This window comes from Trichogramma pretiosum, unplaced genomic scaffold (assembly GCF_000599845.2).
Source record: "Trichogramma pretiosum strain Unisexual culture from Peru unplaced genomic scaffold, Tpre_2.0 scaffold63, whole genome shotgun sequence".
In the NCBI taxonomy this organism is placed as follows: domain Eukaryota; kingdom Metazoa; phylum Arthropoda; class Insecta; order Hymenoptera; family Trichogrammatidae; genus Trichogramma; species Trichogramma pretiosum.
Window position 1 is genome coordinate 707,266 of NW_019640834.1, and position 22,575 is coordinate 729,840.

The window sequence follows — 22,575 nt, forward strand, 5'->3', positions numbered from 1 at the left end:
GCCATTCATAATTCGCACAAAACCATACGATAATCTCCATGGGTTTACGTTGCATATAACAGAGTCCAATTTTGGCACATTTTTATAAAAGAAATAATAAAAGGATACAAGAACCATAAATTTGTTTGGCTATAATGCTAATTTAAAAAAAACGTAAATAGGGATGAAATTTTGGCAATATAATTGTTTAAAAAGCTACTAGGATTTCGTAAATATATAAATATTAAGTAAAAATTGTAAAAAACGTGTCTTGAAAATGTGTATTTTTTCCCTAGATCCGATATTTCTTTAATTACAGTAATTAGATAAACAATTAAAAATATTAAAATAAAAAATTGCTTGTTTCAATGTTGTTCCAAAATTTTAAATGTTCAAATGTTTTTTTGAAGTAGCGATAAAATCGGATTTAAAGGCATAAATTGATTTTTTTAAAACAAAGGGATTGTATTTGTTAGTTCATTTGATGGACAGCTATTAATGGTCTTTTCTTCAATTTTCAGTCAACATTTTTTAACTTATTTTAATATTTTTTTCATATCATTTGTATTCATGAAAAGTTTGTTTTTGTTATAACTTTAAAAAATCTTCATCGAATTATGTGCCCTGCAACATCTCTTTGTCGGAGATAAGCCATCAGTATAAATTGAGACGCCACATGACGCGGTCAAAATTCATGAATTTTGGGACTTTAGTTGTTGAGACTTGTAAATGACACATCCACACATTAACAAGCTGCCTCGTACCATGTGATGACAGCAACACCCATATAACAAAACAGTCTTGTCGGGGAAACTCGCTCAATGCTCTGACGAATCGAGGAGCTCGCATCGTCCTCCGAACGGCTTCGGTGATGCGCTCTCAAGTCAAACTCGCCTTGGTTTTGCTATCTAATTCGAGTTTAATTTGGCTATAATGTTAATTCTAATTAATGCCATACTGTTATGATTTTGATGCACACGCTCAACATAAGGACAATACCCTATCATATAAAAAACGAAGTTACTGATTATACCGATACTTGTGAGCCATTTTTCCAATACACAATTTTTTTCAAGAAGAACATTAGTATCTTTAGATGTTTGACGATTCAAAAAAATTCTTTGGTGTTCTTTAATATTTAAATTAGAATGTAACAATTAATTTTAACTGGTATTCGTTTTATTCTTATTTAGAGGTCGAAAACGACGTTTTCAAAGTAGCTATTGTTTTATTAATGTATGCTGACGTGGTAAAACTAGACTGAGTCCTTGAAAATTTAAAAAATTTAAAAACTCAAGACTTGAAGATAATAATGAAAAAAAGCAAAAATAAATTCAATCGAACCAACAAAACTGGACAATTTTAATTATTCAGGTAATTATTTTTAGTAGAGAATAGGAATTTATATAGAGAACCGAAATTATACGTTTAAAGAATCCTCTTCAATGATATTATTTGCGATATAATAAAAAGTATAATAACGATGATTAAATAATTATGAAAGAGAAAAAACTAGGAGAAAAACAGCGTAAAAATGCAATTAACAAAATTATCCAAGTTGAGAAATCTAAGAGTTAGGATTAAGACCAAAGATACGCAATTTAATTCATGAAAAAAAAAGATCATCTCGATACTCTATGCCGTGCGACGTTGCGGACCAAACGATTGAATACGCGTAAGATGTCATTCTGCTTACAATTTGGTTTGAAGGTAGAAAAAAAGTAAAACACTCAATTATTCTTATTAGCATATTTTTTTTTAATTAAAATAGATTAATCAAGTGCGAAGTAATAGACAACGTATATTTCACACACGATGACTTGGATTGATCACAAAAGAGCAATGCACGTCTTCCGTGCATGATAAAAAAACTTACTCAAGAAGAAATGTTATATCGAATTTGAAACACGCGAGTCCGCGTGCTTTTATACAGTCATTTTTTTAAACACTTTGTTGATCATTAATAGCGAAAAAGGTTTCCATAAATTAAACAATATAAAAATTATATTTATAATTTTTAAATACAACTTGTTACACATATCGCCACTTGAAACAGACTCTCGTTTCTCCTCGAACTCTTACGCGTAATGAAGAATATTCTCTGCTTAGTAAGTTATAACTTCAAAAAAAAAAAAAAAAATTATACAAATGGCCTATCATATACCAATAATACATATAAAGAGATCGCACGCATCGTAACACTCGGAATCAATAAGTTTTATGAAATAGTAGTATCAATCTTTCTTATTCTTTACGCAATTTATTTTTATATACTGTAACACTTATTTTTATACATAACATGAATAAGTTTATGTTTGTATGCAATGTAGCATACGTACAGGTACATAGCAACGTCAGTTGAAGTCATTTTGCTTCACAATGTTACAAATATTGCATACTTTATTGTTAGATGCTCACACAAGTAAAATACTTAAAGTGTAAAAAAATTTCTCAAGAATTTACATCTGTTTACATAAGTTTTACTATTGAAATTCATCGTTTCCCAACAAAAATATAAATACCTATAACATTTTTTACGAAAATCAAATAGTTGAACAAACAATTGAAGAGCTCGAGGAGAAGAAACCATTATGGTACTTCATGTCGTATATATCTATGGTTTTATTTACAATTAAAACAAAATCATTTTCAACAGGCTTTAAAGTATAAATCGTTCAAAAAGATGTCATTTCACAAACAGGAGTCACAAACTACTAAATATTCCAATCTATCAAGTTCCAGCTTTTTCCTTTAAGAAAAAAAATATTGCACTGATTGCTTTTATATATCATAAAATATTGTGTATGAATTGCATAAAAACTTTTGGGTGGATATAAAAAATTCTAGAATAGAAGAAATCGTTTCAAAATTTAGCTAGTTCTTATTTCACATCGAAAAGCCATAATATTTTTAATTTTTAATTATAGTCTATAACTCATTAACTTACAATAAATAGTTTAAGATAATTAAATAAAAGATTTTCATTAAACAAAATTGAATTAATAGCTAATTTTTCATTTATTTGTAGTGAACTCTTTATTTGCCTAAAACTCTTAAGAGATCTAAAAATTGAAAATCAATGTATTATGTATCTATGTGAAACTTAACAATGCAATTTTCATGAGTAATGTAAAAAATGAAACATTTAACATTTGCTTTCATAAATATTTTTCACCTGTTAAAAATATCCTGAAATTCATCAGTCTCAATAACTTTTAAAAATGAAATAAAATTTTACTTTTGCCCATGAAATGAATTGAATGAATCGATATAATGAAAATGAAATGTATGATTTTTTACCTATAACCAGAAAATAAATAGGTAAGTACAAAAAATATTTATATCTTACTTGAGATAACATTCTATAAAATTATGTATATATTCATTAATTTAACATTAACAGTATTTTCATTCACGTGATATCCATTTTATAATTTTTTAACTTTAAAAATTTTAACATTAAATTTTAATCTTTAAAAAAAATGTAATTTTAATAGGTAACAAAAAAGTGTATCATAGAAAAAGAGTAAGTTTGAAAGAATAATCACAAGCTTTAATGCAAGAAAACAAGTGCAAATGATAGATCCTGTCAGAGAGATGACACTTTTTGAATCAAGAGTACTTGAATCTAACCATCAGAATTTCAACTGTAACATTACCTCTCAATTTGTATTATATTTTAGGTATGTACTCTTACAATCATTAATTTATCAAATAAACCAGTGGATTTCTTATGCAATGATATAACTACGCAAAAGCAAAATCTGAATTTTGTATAACATTACTTTGTTTTTAGTGATATGAAGATATTTTTCGTAAAATCTGGTTTACATCCAAAGTTTCAAATTTTTAAAAAATAAAAAATCTATTTCAATCTCTGCTTAATTTTTCACGCTGTTCCAACTTTGAATATGTGTAATAATTAGAGCATTTACTCAAATGAAAGAAACCATAACGCAGCTATGCGTACACAGACGCAATTATACATGTACATAAACTCACTGTTATAATACACCCATTTATTTTTTGCATGCACTCATATAAGAAATATTTACAGGACTCGATTAATAGAGTTTTTATACAACCTCACTTCAACATCAAATCTAGCGCAAACATATAATCTATTATGCGCTGTGTAATAAGTGTATGTATGTATGTTTGAGTGCTTATATTGTGTAATATATATGCACACCTAGTTGTCCGTTTGTAACTAAATTATTTATTTTCCTCCCTCCAAATGTTTTTAATACAAAAAATAACTTTTTCATAGCTTTCCAAACATCAAGTTCACCCATATATACTTGTAAAAAATCTATTGATTTTCTACGACTCTTTTTCTAATTTGTTAGCATCGTGAACTTTCTGGACAAGAAGGGAGGCGAACGCCCTAAAATACCAAGTTTGTAATTAACGGACACTTATACAAACATACACATATTTCTCTTTAAAACTAATATGTATAGAATAGGTCTACAAGAGACGATCACTCATCACTCCTTTAGTCTTCTTAGATAGAGAAAATATGAATGCATCACATCTAACGTTACATCTAAATTCTTAGTGAGAACAATATTTTATGCGAGTGAAATAACTAATTTTGTTGATGAAAGGATCATTCTATTATTTTAGGATTATTAATGTAACAATCGCATTAATTAATGTAAAAATGATGTCAATAGTAATAAAATAATTGCCATTTTAATGTATTATTAAAATCATAATAACAACAACAAGTATTCTTTGTCACAATTTGGTTGCAGATTCTCACAATCACAAATGTAAATTATTTTATAATTTGGGGTATTTGAATAAAGTAGAACATGATGATGCTCCATTCTTGTTCTGATACGGTAATATAATCTATGTATTATTCTAGTTTAACAGCCAGTAGTGTTTTCATGTATACAAGATAGGTACATACAGTTTATCATACATTAATACGAAATGAAAAATATATTAAAAGTTCATGAATCAATGACACTATCATGGATAACTTGCTCAAGTCTCTTTAAATTTGAGTCATACATCATTTACATGTATATTATTTTATATACAACTTGATTATTTTATCATTCTCTTTTTTTTTCAAGTTTCTCAACCCTGTAGAACCATTTAAAAAAAACTTGCCATTTTGTTTTTTATATATTCAACTTATAACAAATATATCGCTGCATTTAATATTCATATTTTTAAAGAAAATTTATCGTCTCTAATAGCTAAGTTTTAAAGGCATTATCGCATCCATGAAAAGGTCACTAACAATAGTTTTCATTGCAATTAATTTTATGAATCTGTTTATATTTTAAATTTAAAATGTAAGTATATAATACATTTTTACTTTATTGTAACATTTCTTGCATGTACAGGGATTATCGTAAATCCTTTTAATAAATTATTCTTCTTAATATTCAACTATAAAACTAGTTTTCTTATGATAGAGATGGATAACTAGCAGTCACTCTGATAACAGTTTCTGGAGTAGTGATGACTTTGGATCACCTTGTACCACCTCTTCCATAGTAATCTAGAAATAAACAGTCACGTTGATTTTACATTTTCGGTAAAAATATTAATTTTTTTATTTGTATAATTATTCTTAATAATTAGAAACCAACTCATGAATATTAGACATGAAGATTCGAAATAAAAGACAATATGACAAGGTCATAAGAGATTTACTGAAAATACTAAGCAATCAACTGTATAGTATATTTAAATTTTCGAGTTACTGCACAATGAAAAATAATAAATACCTTCATCACTTTCAAATGTTTCATAAGAATTCATTTGATATATTACCCTACCCCTATACTTTTCTATGAGTTTTCGGGAATTTCTAATGAATTTTTTTAATGTAGCTACTTGTAAACGATCAAAAAATTAAGTTTTTCACATAAAATTGAGCAATTTTTTTCATTTAGGATTTCTAAATATTATGTAGCTTTTTGAAAAATATTCAATAGAAATCGTAGAAAATATGTTGAACGATATTTACTTTCCTCCTGACTTCTAAACCTTTTTAATTTTTATATAAATTTTTATTTACTGTTATAGTCCAACGAAATTTTTAAAATTTTTTAGCTCAAATAAGTATTATAGCAATTTGAAATACAAAAAATTTTTTTAATTATTTAGATTAAATTTTTCTATAAGAGCACTCCGCGGAAAGAACATTTAAAAAAAATTTTTTTATAATGTAAAAAGCGTTAATACATTATTTATCTTCGGATTCACGTAAAGTTATTTTTGAATCAAAGAAAAAAAAATACAAATGAATTTTTGTTTAAATTCGTTCAATGTATCACACAAACTTATAAAAATAAAATTTTTCAAGTGCGTTCACAGAGCTTTCTACTTTAAATTCATCTGAAAAGCTACAGGAATGCCTAGAAGGAAAAAACTAAGACATTCCCGTGGCCATTACGAAAAATGATACTTAGAAATTTTGAAAAGGGTGTTTGAAAAATTTCATTTTCATATTGCTTCGGTCAACAAACAATTTCTAATACGGGTGAATTTTATGCTCTGATGAGACCTGAAGAAAATCAGTAATTTAATTAAATTAACACTACGGAAAAACTTTGCATTTCGCTACTGTTTCAATCAGTGTTGGTGTTTTTTAGAGTATTTAAAAGGTCATAAAGTTTTTGCATATTTATGAAAAGGTCATGGTTATTATTCTGATCGGAAAAAGACTGAATATTGGAGAAATCGTATTTACGATGTATGAAAGTACCCACTTATTTGTTGTAAATCTATATGCACAGTAAAAACGTTCTCATTATGGAGTTCATGCAGAAAATTTGTTAATACAAAGAAAAGATGAAAAAAGCACATATTGACTTTACTGTGAAAAAGCATTACTTATATAAACATACGTTCTGAGAGTAATTAATTACTTAACCACATAAAACTATGACGCAGAAGAGCATCGTCATTTCTAACATTTTATTCAATTGCACAATCACCAGTATTATTAAAATATTACTTCTTTCGTACAGCAGTTTTTAATTTAAAAAATATTCAAATTTAATGAGGTTACACTTATTAAAAAATTCAATATTTTTGCTACTCTTTTATAATTAACAGGAAAAATAACATAAAAATAGTTCGTAAAATCATTCAAAAAAACATTAACATTAAAATAATAATGAAACATGAAATTCAATTTTCAAGTATAAATAGTCATCATTTGGAATGGTTTTTTAGATTGAGATGAAATTCCTAACAAACCTTGCAATCTTAAATAGAAATAAAAATCTTAAGAAATGTAATTTATTAAAAATAAAAACACTCTGAGTTGAAAAGAGTTTGATATTTATAAAGACATTCTGATAAAAGAGCAATGCAACTACGTTTTTTTGATTTGAAAGTTTAGTCATGCAAAATGATAGTATTTTATTTTTCATCTTTAAATCTCTGAAGATGAAGTTTTTGAAAAAATCAAAGTAAATACCACAACATTGACTTATGTATGAATAAAAAGTATGCATACAATAGGGTATTGAAGCCAAGCATAATTGAAGACAGAGCATTCAAAGATTACATAAGTATATTTCGCTTAGTGGGTTCTTACCCTGGAGGACGCAGGGGTTGTTCCAGTACTACTAATGGACCAACTTTTGGCAGAGCCATCGCTACCCAATGTATCACCTGATTAAAACATCCATAATAACAAGACCGGTGAATAATTTCTCCAAACCACGATTTTAATTTTATTGACAGAGTATCGAGATTTGCATAAAATCATCTTATAAGCAGAAATAAAGAAAAATCGATATTCATATCAATTTTTGTTGACAATTCGTAATACTTTTTCACAGCTCCAAATGTTGTATATACAGCATATTATTCATCGGGTGTGAGTGGGTATAATTGTCAGAAAACAGTTAAGAAATTGTTCAGCCACATATGGTAGGCGTTGTAACTATTTCGTCGAAAAATTATCAGAAAGGTTGCCTTCTTTTACTTAACTGAACCAAAAGTTCATAAAACTGATCAAAGAATACGCGCTGAAATTTTTCAGAATTTTCCCATGACTTAAAATTTATAAAACTTATCGAAAGTTTCTGAAAATTTTCTTGATGTGTATAAAAATATTTAAAATTTGTATCTTACTCACTACATTAGGCAATTTACAGTTAATATAAAGAAAGAAATCATAACTGAATTTGCTATGAAAAGATTGAAACATAATTTTTTCCATCTTTTATTGTGAAACAATCTATCATGTTTTTGAAGAATTGACAATTGTTTCCTATACCTGTAGCTTTTGGATATTAAAACGGACTTGACTAGACAATTTTGAGTTTCAATATTAAAAATCAATGTTAATTTTAAGTACTGACCTAATCCTGAATTTGCTACGTCATAAGAAAGACCAAGAGTATCCAAATCTTCCTGTAACACCTGACCAGTCAGGTTATTTTGAAAATTATTTGGTACCCTTTGCTGTTGCTGCTGTTGGTGGTGCTGCTGCTGGTGCTGATTCATATTATTAAGCATCCTTGCATCAACCACTGTCCTTAATTCTTTTCTGACATACTCAGAATGTGTTCCTGAAATTGAAAATTCTTTAGTATAAAAGTAACTTATGAAATAAAAGTAAATAATTTTTCGTGATAGCATCTCTTTTATATAATATTCGTAATATTATATTTTAGTTAGGACAAATGTATGAATATAAGTTTAAAAAGCTCAAATAAGTCGTAGATTTGATTTTGATATTTGAATAAAATTTGACTACTACTAGAAATGGGTAAAAGTAATTTTATCTATAAACTAGCTTAAACATTTTTTCTTCTAATTTAAATCAATTAAATTTAGTAAGTATGCTGCAAGTTGCTAAATTAATTCCTTAATTACGTTAAAAGAAAATATTGTTTAATTTTAAATGCAAATATCAAATTCATATGATATTAAGCCGAACGAAATAAGGATTTGAAATTATTGAGTTTCATCATCTGTTCAAACGCATCAACAAACTGTTTCTTGATAAAATTGTTTTCTATTGTTACTCTTAAATTTTTTTGTAGAGTATATCAGAAGTACATAAGTTAGCTAATACTTTTATCATATGTGCAGTACTGAATTTTGAAAATTTCAAGAATTTTTTGAATGCTTTATAGAAGATGATGAAGCTGCAATAAAAGCTTATAATTTCCAACACGTTTTTACTTATTTGTACAGAAAGTTTTTTTGAAAGTTTGCATGTGCGTGAAAAATAGCGTTATAAAACCATTCAATAGTTTTTTTGAAAAAAGATAGAAAAGATGAAAAACGTGTTCGAAAATTTTCTTTCTTACGTTAATTTGAACATGACCTTAAAACTAAATTTGTATGCACATTTTATGCCATCATAAGAATTGGTTATTCATATGTGTGTAATGAGATACAAATACACATAGCGAATCTAAATTATATAGGATTTGTATTATTCACAATGAAAATATTTTTGTAATTAGATGAAGTTGAATTAGATGAATGAAAAAGGATGACATCTATTTCCACAAAACTTGACGATGAATAGCATCATGACCCATCCATTACATGAATTATAACTATAATAAAAACTGTTTCATCTGTAAGCCTATCTCTGTAATATATTTCTTATTTTGCAAAGACTAATGTCGCGTAAATAACTGGTACTGAACTATTTATGATTAGATATTGCCGCTATCAATTTAATTTTAACGTATAAAATAGCCTGAAGTGTACTACTGATTTATAAATGAACATATTGATTTTATTGACCTTAACTTATCCACATAGTGCGATCATTTTTTTTTGTCAATAAAGACTTTTGAATTAAAATTTTTAAAATTAAAATTTTAAAAATAAAAAAATTTGAATGAATAACAAAACCAAGTTTAAAAAAATAATTTTTAAACACTTTGTTTAGGATTATCCCTCAAAATTTTTTTGAAAAAACAACATGAATGTCTAGAAAGCCACAAAATGTAGACATTTACGTAGTAAAAAAAATTTAATGGAAATCGTGGAAAATGTGTTTAAAAATAGAAATTTTAAAATGCATTAAATCAATTTTTTTCGTAATAATTTTATGACTTTTAAGCTATAAAAAGTCTAAATCTTTTTTGAGCCTTTGAGATTTGAATAAAAATTTTAATAGTATATATTAACCAACATAACAAGAATGTTTATTCAAGTTTATAGTGTCAGTGAATTTCCGTAGTAAGTCAGGTAAGCATAAGAACATAAACTATCAAAGCTGAATATTTACAATCACGTAGAAGAAAATATAAGAACCCTTACGTCACAAAACAGTTCAATCGTCGGTCAGTCTATTAGTTTTTAAAAAGAAAAAAGAGAACAAGAATAGGAATTTGTATAATGTTATCGAAAATCGTTTAAGCGAAGATGAACTTTGAGCGCATTACGATGATGGTCACATGACATGTATGAGTCACATGACTTACCACCTAGTTGGTGACTGGCAGCATTGCTGGAAGGTTGCGTTCTAACGTCTTGTACATCTTCGGGTCCTGCCTGATATAGAGTATTTTGCGTCCGCTCGTAACAGTACTGACTATTTGGTGCACCAGAGTTGTGGTACATTAAAGATGAATGCTGTGCATGGTTTGTAAAGTGTTGGTTACTGTTGGCATTATGCTGATTATGCGACGGTGTTGCTGAGCAACCCGCAAGGCTATGACTAGGCGACATTAAAGATTGCTCCTTGTTTATTCCACCGTAATGACAGGGCGAACCGACCCCACCTGTAACATTAATTATGTCTAGGATCTTCAAGTACTCTGCGTCATCTGCATTAGTGACAGTTTCGGAAGCTGCTTTTTCCTTTCTTCAGGCCACTTCGATTCAATCACGGGATTATCAATAATATTTTTGTTATGTTTAATTAAAAATATGGTTAATACACGAAGAATAACTCGTTGCAGTGTTCCGTTGCTTGTTGTTTTATCGTTCACTAAGGTTGAATCCGACGTTTTTGATTAAAAATTTGGGAAGTGAAACATTGAAATAATTACCTGATACTTGAGTAGTTGTCGTTGACGTAGATATTGCACGTTGTAATCGATATTGAGGCGATGCTATCGAAACGTTTGTACTTTGGGCAGGAGGAAATTGACTGGCCGTCGGAGATGCAGGTGGTGGAAAAGCTTCAGCTGGGTACGGCGATTGTCGTGCCGAGACGGGAGTTCCCGGAGATGACATCGATCGTTGTTGTTGTAACCCTGGTTGCTGATTCGTTATTTGTTGCGTACGAATCTGATTGAATATACGTGGATTGGAAGAATAACCAGACTACAATTGACAAATGATCACATCGTTATTTTTTCATCATTTTTTTTAGTCAATATATGATAGGGACAAATATTTATAGTAACCTGTTGAGTAACCCTTGGCGATAAAGGTTGAGGATGCGAGAAAGGCAGTGTATTCACCGGCGAATGCGGTGATAATTTCGCAGCGGCCGTTACTTGTTGACCATTGTTGAAGGTATTGTTAACGACCGGACTAAAAATTAAATTGGCAAATTAAGTTTAAATTTTAATAAAATCCACGATTGTCGTTATTCAAATTAATAAAAAGATGCACATACTGTTGTGCTAAAGTAGAATATGCTTGTGGAAGGCGATGTTGTTGCCCTTGAGGCATTTGGACGGATCCACTATAATTCGGAGATACTTGTGATTCTGACAGACTCGATCGCTGAAAAAGTAACGTATTCTTCGAATACAATCAATTTATTTTATGTTTTAAAAAGTTTCATCGTATAAATAAAAACATTAGAGAGTAATTTTGATATTTCCCGACAAAAATTTACATTGTATGTGTTATAAGTCTCGGTTAAAATTTACTTTAACTATGTGATACGTGTAATAAATAATTAAATTCATCATTTTTATTTTCTCGCAGTCATTAGTAATCTTTTTAACCCTTACCTGTAAGGTCACATTTGGCGCAACTGTGTTATTCAAAAGATTATCAATATTTTGAATGCCTGTAGATATTTGGTCTGGAGCTGTTGCATTTGAAGGAATAAGTAACTGTTGCTGCTGCTGTTGTTGTAACAATCTTTGTTTGAGTTGCTGCTGCTGCTGTTGTTGTTGGTGATGCAACAACTTTCGCTGAATTTGCATGTGTTGTTGCTGCTGTTGTGGAGGAAACTGGGCCGCAGCTTGCCGAATTCCACTTTGAGCCGTGCCTAATCGATTTCGAGCTTGCTGTTGTTGCTGAAGCTGCATTTGCGCATGCTGTTGATACATCGGAGGCGGTTGATAATTTTGACTCTGAGTCACTGAGGAATTCGCCAGCTGAAGAAATACGTACATGTTAATTTCTATAATACATAAGTATTTTAAATTTGAATAGTTTGAGATAAATACCGCAGTAGAATAGGAAGGCGGCGTCCCAGTTATGGTCATACTGGTAGACGTTGCATTGACGTCCGACTCAACTCGCATTAATGATTCTTGAATTGCATTTATTGCCAGTTTTTCGTTACGCTGCGCTATAGCTTTGTCCAGCAAACTCGGAGCGTTTTTATTTTCTAAAAAATAAAACGAAGCATATGATTATAAGAGATAACAAGAATTCTAAGTAATAGATAAAAATGATGTGTACCTGGTACAATATCTATAAGACTATCAAGAATCTGCGAAAGGCCAACAGCATCAGACCCAATTTCTAATTCCGACGAATCAATCGATGGTTGCCTGTAATCTTGGGTACTCAAGAAATCAGCTTCCATCTGTTCTGATTGCGAATTGCGTTGCTGAAAATAATTTTTAATGAAAGAATTATTTTTTGAATTGTCATATTTTACAGCGCAAATAATTGCATTTTTTTTTTTGAAAAATAAGTTTAAAGTATAAGTAAGAATAATTAAAAATACTTTTTTTATTTAATTTAAAATCGATATGTTTGTTGAAGTAAAATATACTATGGTTCTGAGTGACCAATGCTCTTATAGATGCCGAAATCTTATCTTTAAAATGCAATAAAATAACATGATAAAATTTATCTAGATGCCCTATAGTTAAGCTTTGCAACATACATTCAAAGCTTTTAAATTATACATTATTTAAAAATGTTTTCAAACGTACTTGGTGCATAAGATATGGATTAGGCGGGTGGTGAAGTTGTTGTCTCATTTGTAGTTGTTGCATGGACGTTCGATTCGATGTAGAGCTTGCAGCAGAGACATTACTAACAACAGGTTGTACAGGGCTATTCGACCACGACTGTTGTTGGTGTTGAGCTTGCTGTTGAGCTTGCTGTTGAGCTTGTTGTTGCTGTTGTTGTTGATGCTGCTGTTGTTGTTGTTGTTGTTGTTGTTGTTGCTGCTGCTGCTGTTGCTGTTGTTGTTGTTGTTGTTGTTGTTGTTGTTGTTGTTGTTGCTGTTGTTGTTGCTGCTGCTGTTGTTGTTGCTTACGTCCAGCAATATTGCGAGGTAATTTATCTTGAGGAGTAGCCGAAAGCACAGAATCAGGTACTGGAGGTATCGTAGCTGGTTGCGTGGGTTGCTTAGCCAACAATGACGCCAGCATACGATTCTTTTCCCAAAGTTTGCTAGGATTATTGGAAGCAGAAGAACTCACTTGAGTACCATCCTTGCCACGTTTTCCAGATGTTTTGTGCTCAGAACCGTCGGCAGGCCGTTTCTGACCATGTCCTAGGCCGCTATTACCGGCAATTTGACCTCCATGATCAGACTCGGAACTAGTAGGCGACGATCCACGAAATCCCAAACTTCTCAACAGCTTGTCTTCACTGTTTTTACTTTTAATAAACTTTTCATTGTCATTGTCCTTAAGTAATTGTGTGAGTAATTCATTTCGTTTTTTGACAGAACCACTGGTTCCCTCTTCGTCGTCGTCATTTTTCTCATTTAATAATTGCAACAACATGTTGTTGCCAGACTCCATGGAATTAGATTTCATTTGCTCTGTAATCTTGGATTGTGCTTGTTTGTTCACCGTCATCGCTTCCAGTTGGTCTGATTGCTGTTGCTGCTGATATTCTTCTTCATCTTGCTGATTCAAAAGAATTTTAAGAATACGATTTGGTTGCTTATCGTCCTCCATAATTTCATCAGGTAATTGTTCGGTTTCGCCATTCAAACCACCACTACCTTTGGTCAATAAGTTACGCAATCTACCAGACTCTACTTTGTGCAGTTGAGGTGGCTGCTCGGTCGACTTTTCTATAGGACCATTATTTCGCGTCGATAGTTGCTGTTGCTGAGACTGATCGACTGGACTAGATTGTCCAAGACTGGCAGATTGAGTTTCTTGCAATGGACTAAACGGAAATGGATTGTTGAAAGGATGTGCTGTATTTGGACTGAAGGCTCGCATAGGACTGCAGTGAGCCGGAGTCACAGCAGGTGAGGCAATGATCGATGTGTTAGGCTGAGAACTCGTCCTAGAGCTCGGTCTTTGCCGCGAACCACTCGGAATTTGACGTGAATCTGTTCTATTCGTAGTTTCCACCGAACTCCAAAAGTTACCGTTGGCTTCTTCCATATCTAAACTTGCATTCGAGAACAGGTCAAATTCAAGATCCATACTAGCAGCCGAGTTAAACTGATTGTATTCGGATTCGTTTGGGAAATTACTGGAGGATCGTCCACTAACATTAGACCCCATACCAGTCCTCACTTGTCCATTCATTTGGCCGGCTACCGAAATGAGGGGTCCTCCAACGTTATTATTGCCAATACCTAGAGCCATCCCACTATTGTTACCGACAGGACTAATGCTTCCATTACTTGTTCCACTGCCGGTCATTAAATGAGATAAGCCACTGGAATGACCTGCGCAAATTTTTGTACTGATGCAGGTAGCTTGTGCATGGGCTACTTCTAACGATGCATAATCATTATCTCTGAAATCACAGATTGGAAAGAGAATAATTAGTATTTAGATTCAAGTATCACTTTTTGTATATAACGCTATTAAAAGATTAACCAAGCGCCTTTTAGTACTTCAACTTTTACAATTCACTATTTTCATGCTGGTGGATATATCTCAATTATCGAAATACATTCAAAAATGTTCTCCAGGAATCAGCATAGCTTTTTCTCAGTGTAACGGTACTGTCATTGAGCTTTTTTGCTAGGATATTCATTTCAAATATGATTCTAATTGCATACAATTACTTAAATTTACTATTCGAATTTTTTTATCGAAAAGTTTAAAAATGATTCCAGATATTAATATGATTGTTTTGGTAGCTTTGAAAATAATGCTTTTGAAACCGTTTTTGAAAAAGTTAATTAACGTAACATGATAAACATGTTATTTTACCCCAGTATTGAATTAGCGGACATAATGAAGTCTTTTTCCGTTCCACACGTTGAATTCGTTTTGAAAAGTTTTGATTTCGTTTGGACATTGAGGAATGTATCCTTTGTTATGACCAATCGATACACTTGACTGATGCTTTCTCCAATTTGTAAAGTATCTCTTAAATGAGTTACTACTTTATTGAGATCATTTGGGTGGCACAAATCTTGAATTTTTTTATTGATTAAATCCTGCAAGGAAAAAATGTCGTTAAAGCTTTCTTGTGATTATTACAAAATTTGCAGAGAAACGTATTTATTAAAATTAAAAAAAATTAAATATACGGCAAAAATGTTTAAAATAGAATAATAAAATTAAAAAATGAACTATGAAAACTAACATTTAAAAGGGATGATTTTAAAAATTTAATTATCAAATAAATGCAATAATTATCAAACTGATTAAATTGGATCTTAAAACGATAACTTAAACGAAATTCGCCACAATTATTTCACCTTATTTTCCAAACATTTCATTATTTCGGGTTTGAGCCAGTTGGTGTCAATACTGAGAATTTTTCCATTTGTATCAATTTTGAGGGAGAACTGGCCGATGTGCTTTTCATCGAGAGGCACTCGGCGGGCTACGCACATGACACACGGCCCCATGTCCGAAATCTCGCTGACGTCACTGTTTGGCTCGCTCCTACCGGCCACGCTCGCAACATTGACGCTTCCATTTGCTCCAATTGCAGGTAGACCGAGCGCGCCGTTTATCAAGCCGCTGGTATCATTTAGTAAATTTGACGATATCTGCATTGTCTCGTACTTGGAAACACGCTGTTGCTTCTCTTCCATTGTCTCTTCTTTGTCGTCGGGTGGTTTCACCAAAAAACGACATTCAAAGGTACGATTACGCGTTTGCACTTGAGGCTCATTTGACCAACCAGCTGTAACAAAACGAATTGTAATTAGAAATTATCGCATGTCTCTTAGTAGACAAAGAGAAAATTGATAGAAATGCTTTTCATAAGTCTACCATTCGTATTAAATTAAGTATAGAAGTATGAGAGATAGAAGTGTATACTACTTGATTTTAATTTTTTGAAGTGAAAAAATCTTTTTTTTTTAATTTCGGCGTAACTTTAAACTTCTTACAGTATTGGAACTACTAGTTTGATACCATACACTTTGAGAGAAGGAAGACAGTGAGATTTGAATTCCAATAAATTGCACGATTCTTACCTACTGACATCGGTAAAATACCCGGCATAAATTTATTGTGATCTCCGTGGTGAAGAATATTATAAATATCTTTTCCAAGCACATCCTTTCTAGTATAATTTATATAATCACTGATATTTTCTGAGACGAATTCCACTCGGCCTTCAGGGTTCACAACAAACATGAAACCATCTAATGCCTAAAACAAATTTTAAGAAACACATTAGAATATTTTAATTCGGTTCATGAGAATTTATGAGTATTTGATGAGTATTTTCCATACGAGTTCCATCTAACAGTGCTTTGACTATCTCGGTGAAAATGTGAACGATTTTGGGTACAAAATGTGTAGTGTCTCGTGAGATGTAATTTTTATTTTATTCCTTGAAATTCAACATAAAAAGCGGATTGAATAATATGAAAATTTCAAGACAAAGCACACTATTTAAGGCCATCATACCACAAAGGACTCTTTTTATATTCACTAAACTTTACTCTTAAAACACGGTGAATTTATCATTAAACTAATGGAAGATTTACATGAAAAATGATGAGATGAGAAATGAGATGAGAAATGAGATGAGAAATGAGATGTGAAATGAGATGAGATCAATACTCACTTCCAACAAAACAGATCCTACTTGATCGTTAGAGAGAACATTGGGATTAGACGAAGATACTTCACCTTGTTGGACAGCATGATTATGAAGTCTCGTTTGTTCATTAATTTGTCGAATCTACAAGCAGAGATAAAATTGTGTCAAAATCAATACAAAATTTATATCTTATTTGAATTTAATTTTGCAAGATTCTAAACAAACTTCCATCATTTGCTTGATTTTAATAATAACAAAGAAAAAGAAAAAAAACTCCAAGTTAACAATGAAACACTCGATATGAAATTAGTCTTTGATGATTAAAAAAATCCAGCAACCTAATTCAAAGATCACACAACTTCGTCGCTCACGATACAAGTGCCATAAGTAGCGATTTTTGAGTGCGCCTAATAGCCCAGCATAAAAGTTTCCGCTATGGCAAAAAGTGTTACTTATGATACTCGTATCGTAAATCAATACTCGATACTCTCGCATATCACTTTTTGGCATGGCTCTTATAGTATGCTTTCGATCGATTATTTTCGATTAAGTTGTGAGTGCAGAGACAGAGATTTGAGTAAAAAAAACTTACTTGGTCGACGGTTTTTTGCAGAATTTGACATTTGTCAGTTTTGCCAGAGTTCATATCCGACACGGAAATCAGCTCAGCAAGTTCGTCGATGAATCCGTTTTCATGGGTCCGTCGACGCTTTTCATTAAGGCACTTGTTACTGCGCAGAAAAATATAAATATTTTATTAAATTTACAGCTGAGGCATCGTTCAGTTCAATAAATAACTATCGGAAGGGATTATTTTTCTCTAAAATTTGATTCAAGTGGCATTACGCACGCTAAAAGTACGCAATTTTTTATTACTTGTGACTTATGATAATCATTTTCAATAGAAACGGTTTCTATTTCATTACAATTTTTGAGGATTCGTCTGATTGACGACTGTGACACTTAAACTTGAATAAATCCTTTTTAATTTTGCTACTGCTTTACGAAGACTTGATTACGTTGAACTTAGATCGTGTCTTAGCATTTTAAAATTCAAACTTTATTTATGTTTTTTAGGTGTTATTCTAACAACGTTTGATCAAATTACACAATCCATGTAAATGGATTTTGATTACAATAAACCAACATCAGCATCTTAAATATACAGGTAAAGTATAGGAAAAAGTCAGGGCCATTTGTTTAGATTACATTGCGCGGATTCTACTGTTATATTTTAAATCCTTCTGTAAGGTCCTTATACAACTTATTTGCAATTTTTTAAATTCAATGTATTTAGAGTAACTAAAAAACAATTTTCTCGGCTTTGCATTATCAAGCGTTTGCAAGTAATTTATAGCAAGAGTTATATGCACTTTAAATTAAAAAAAACTCCTGACTTCAATCAATCGCTTTTAAATTTAACAACGTTTCACTGCGAGATTTGTAGCTTTTTCAAGTTTTAAAATTAATCAATACATATGGTCTCTGTGAGAGCCGAGAAATCAACGTTGTGTTAAAATTAAAAGTGATTGATTGATAGGTAAGGAGTTTTCTAATATAAAGTGAATTCAAGCTTTATTATTTTGCGTATTTAATTTAAAAAAATAAATAAAAGTTGAAGGACATTAATGAAGTAAATATGTATTACAGCTTTAATGCTTTTCTCACTTCCCCATAGCATCTACATCACAATTTCGGACAGAGGGATCAAATATATCGATCGATTTTGAGACATTTTATCATTACTAAAACATTTAAAAAGTATTTCGATAAAATTATGTTCAACTTTTGAAACCTGATCAAGTTAATTATAATTCTAGGACTTATAAGAAATACTTAAGAATTTCATTTTCTGTATCAGAAACGCGAGACAATTCGTTCATTAATTTTCGCGTTAATATGAATGGATAATAAGGCTTATCAGTTAAAATTAAACTTACAGTTGCGATTGTGGCTTAGCATCTGACTTTTTTCTTTTTTTATTGTTGTTTCCAGTAATAGCATTCATTTTGTTGACCCACAGTGGGTCTTGCAGGTCACACGGGCCAGGCCTGTAAATCAAATGAAACTGTTAGATTAAGATTGAAGATTTTTTTAATATAAATACATATAGCTACTATGTTTCATTTTTACTTCAGCACTAATTTTCAAAACGATAAAACTACTCATGCGCAGTTTGATGATTCATAGAAATGAATGCGTGCAAACAGTTTACCGCGCATTAATGAGACATTGGGTCATCTTAACAAAGTACGTGAACTGATACGGTCATTTACGTACCGAACGAAAATATCAAATATTTTTTTTCTAATTCTATTGTGTCATTATTACGGTATTAATCTAGATTTAATTGAATTAATGTGAGATTGTATACTGTAATTTAATTGGTGAAGATTTAATTTAATATTGTGGAAAAATCTTATTTATAGATAGAGAACGTTCGAATTATTTTCCGTGTGAGTTGCCAAAGCAATGGTAAAAATGAACATTTTTACACGCTGTTTCATTTCAGACGATATGATTTAAAAAATTTCTAGTCACTACATTTCATTTTACCCTAAACTAGATTCATTATCCTTGCAATACAAAAGAAGAATCATTGCAACTTTATTGTTTGTCAATACGAGTAAGAAATATTCTTATCGAGTTTTTTGCTTTAATCACAACTAAATAGGAGTCATCGCAATGAATGAAGATAGCTCGCACGTGTGGTGAGTGGCTACAATAATCGAATATAATTGTAATACTCATGTAAATACATATTAAACCACCTTGCATTACAAAGAATAGAGACCGGCATAAGACAGACGCGGCCGTCACCCAGTTCTGATAATGAGAGCGAGTAAAAGCATTATGGAACTTTTCACCTCTTCACGCAATTTTCAGTGCTCAGGCTCACATCTTCGTCTCTCCTGACAACAAACGACGACGACGACGACGAGGAGCCTTCCGCCGCGGCGGACTCTCGCACGAAAGAGAATAACATATCTGTGGAGGCTCGTATAGAATCGATTATTATTCGGGGAGGAGCGGTAATATTATCCTGACTCGTGTATGGCACTTTCGGCTGAATTTCGCGAGGACACATATGGTTACTAGAATTACAACAGGACTAGTGATGTACGACGAAATGTGTGCGGTCGCGAATCGTCCCAAAATGGATGACTTTATCGACTGGGGGGACGACGACAACGACAATAAAAAAAAAAAAAAACAACAACTTTGCACTAGGCGCACTGCACACGTTTTGCGAACTGTACACATGCGAGAGCTGCTATACTATAGTATTGTGCTACTATAGAATTGTCTTCATACACCGCGAGTGAATATTCTTTGCTTGCTTTATATATAGGTCAGTGGGCCACGGCTATCTCACGCGCGCGTCAGACCCAGACATGCGCAGCGTAGCAGCAGCAGCAGCGCGCTTTCGTCGACGAGTCTCTGAATACTCACACCTACATTGTGTTCGTGTGTATACATACACAAATCGCGCTGCAGCAGCAGCAGCAGCAGCGGAGCAACGAAGATCTGCTGCTGCACGGGGGCTCTCTTGGCTATAGTATACGTAGTCGCGCGCAGCAGCACGAGCACGAGCGTCTTTTGGCAATACCAAGTGCATTGCCAATGCTTACCCTGCTGCACATGCACTCGCGCTCGCCACGCGCTCCGCAGCGACCGACCGACCGACCGACCGACCGCGGCGAGTATCGACTCGCTTTTTCACAGTAGTATACACACCAAAGTTCGAAAAGCCCATTAGTGTATAGTGGTTCATGAATATCACAGCGATCTATTCGTTAGCATTATTGATTTAACTTTTTTTCAACCATACCCACTTCCTCGAATGTTATTCTTGTAATTAGTAAGCTCGAAATAGTTTCGCTTTGCTTATTAACGCGATCGTGCATTTTTAAAGAATCAACCCGTATCGTTTGTTAATTTTTGATGTGAATTTATTTCAACGCTTAGTTAGATATTAACAGGACTTTGTACGCTACAAAAAAAGTCGCGATTGACACGCTGACGGAGCCAAGTGGAAAACAATTAGAATTTGCACAACTGCAGGCAAACATACTGCGCGCGCCCGATAAGTTCAATAAAAAAATTACTCAATCAAATATATGAGTAATTCTGGGCTTAAACTGATTTTCGTTCGAGGCCCATGTATCCAAGATCCCATCCCACATTACTTTCGAAATACTTTGACAAATTCCACGTCCCTTTCATTTATAAAAGACACAAAGGAAAGCTCGGTTATTGAACGAAAAATATATTCAATATTAAAATAAAATAATGATTATTATGAATATTAATGAAATTGTGTCGAGCCCAGGTAGAGTGCACATTCGATTTTTGATTGCTATTTGGCTCTCTCTTGGAGTATTACACATCTCGGATAAAATCAATATTTGATTAATAAAGCGTTAGCCAAGAATTTATAATTAAGGTGGCGTGCTGATCGCGAATTGAAGTTTCTTCGAAGGAGTTTCAGTACTATTATAAGAAAAAAAATTTTTTAACTTCAATTTGACTGGAAATTACATATTCCAACCAAAAGTATACTGCACAAAAGAATAATATGAACGGAAATAATTTTTTTAAAGAAAAGAAAGTTTAGGTATCATTTATTCTACCTCGACAACATAAAGGGGGATGCAAAAGCCAATAAAGGAATAAAAATTCAAAGGCTGTTTCTCGAGTTTTGTTCTAAATATTTGTCGAAACACCTACGGTATTTTCAAGAACATTCAAATAAAGGACCTTTAAAATGACAAAGAAATAATTCAATAATAAGTCTTAGAAACATTTTTGATACTTTCATTATTATCCTAGCTTCGTCACTATGTAATAAAAAATCTGATAGAATCATTTTTTCATACGTATTAGTTATAATAATTTTAACCTAAATTTTCTGTCAAAATACAATTAAAGTTTTCAAAAAGCAAAGATCAAGAATATGTTGTATCTTAAAAAATGACGGAATCGTATTGAAAATGACAATTTTGAACCAGTTTCCATATATTCCGAAGACTTTTTTAAAAGCATTTATAATTTCCTTAAGAACTGAGAGACAAAGATTATTGTAAAACTGTTTTGGAAAAATTGGAGTAAAAGTCTCAGTAAACGGATCTGAGATTCCATAATTTATCCTCAATGAAGACTATTGATCAATTTTCTATTTCATTATTGATATACTTTGCAGCATCCATATTGTATCTATAAAAAGAATGGGCTAGATGAATTAATTTTTATTGATACAGTTAAAAAATTTAATAAAAGCAATTAAAAGTAAAAGCTTGAACAGCTACTCGAATTACAAAATATAATTGAAAACTTTTTCAATGGTGCATTTCTAGATTACTTTTTCCTGACTGTATTTTAATTTTAATATGACTAAGCAAAGTTAATCAAACATCATAAAATCATCGTAGTAGCATAGGGCTAATTGGTGGATTGATCTATAGATCCTAATAACTAGGAACATTGTTGAAAACTAATCGA

General features: G+C 31.7%; 1 protein-coding gene across 8 annotated transcripts in view; it reads right to left on the reverse strand.

Moving 5' to 3' along the window:
- Positions 1-2,242: 2,242 nt before the first annotated feature.
- LOC106654856 (putative mediator of RNA polymerase II transcription subunit 26) overlaps positions 2,243-22,575 on the reverse strand; it is a 29,813-nt gene continuing 9,480 nt past the window's right edge. For 4 of the 8 annotated variants that reach the window (XM_014374941.2, XM_023463485.1, XM_014374938.2 and 1 more), the window contains exons 2-18: positions 19,014-19,124; positions 17,666-17,804; positions 17,098-17,214; positions 16,499-16,676; positions 15,770-16,203; positions 15,276-15,505; positions 13,071-14,853; positions 12,589-12,739; positions 12,351-12,514; positions 11,907-12,278; positions 11,564-11,691; positions 11,349-11,478; positions 10,989-11,265; positions 10,419-10,718; positions 8,328-8,537; positions 7,556-7,632; positions 2,243-5,503 (exon numbers count right to left, since the gene is read on the reverse strand). In XM_014374941.2, coding sequence (XP_014230427.1) covers positions 5,435-5,503; positions 7,556-7,632; positions 8,328-8,537; positions 10,419-10,718; positions 10,989-11,265; positions 11,349-11,478; positions 11,564-11,691; positions 11,907-12,278; positions 12,351-12,514; positions 12,589-12,739; positions 13,071-14,853; positions 15,276-15,505; positions 15,770-16,203; positions 16,499-16,676; positions 17,098-17,214; positions 17,666-17,804; positions 19,014-19,081 — 4,827 coding nt within the window. In that variant the 5' untranslated portion in view covers positions 19,082-19,124 and the 3' untranslated portion in view covers positions 2,243-5,434. Of the gene's footprint in view, positions 5,504-7,555; positions 7,633-7,880; positions 7,992-8,327; positions 8,538-10,418; positions 10,719-10,988; positions 11,266-11,348; positions 11,479-11,563; positions 11,692-11,906; positions 12,279-12,350; positions 12,515-12,588; positions 12,740-13,070; positions 14,854-15,275; positions 15,506-15,769; positions 16,204-16,498; positions 16,677-17,097; positions 17,215-17,665; positions 17,805-19,013; positions 19,125-19,844; positions 19,907-22,575 lie in introns of those variants that run through there. The other 4 variants (XM_023463484.1, XM_014374937.2, XM_014374939.2 and 1 more) reach the window with 4 other exon arrangements.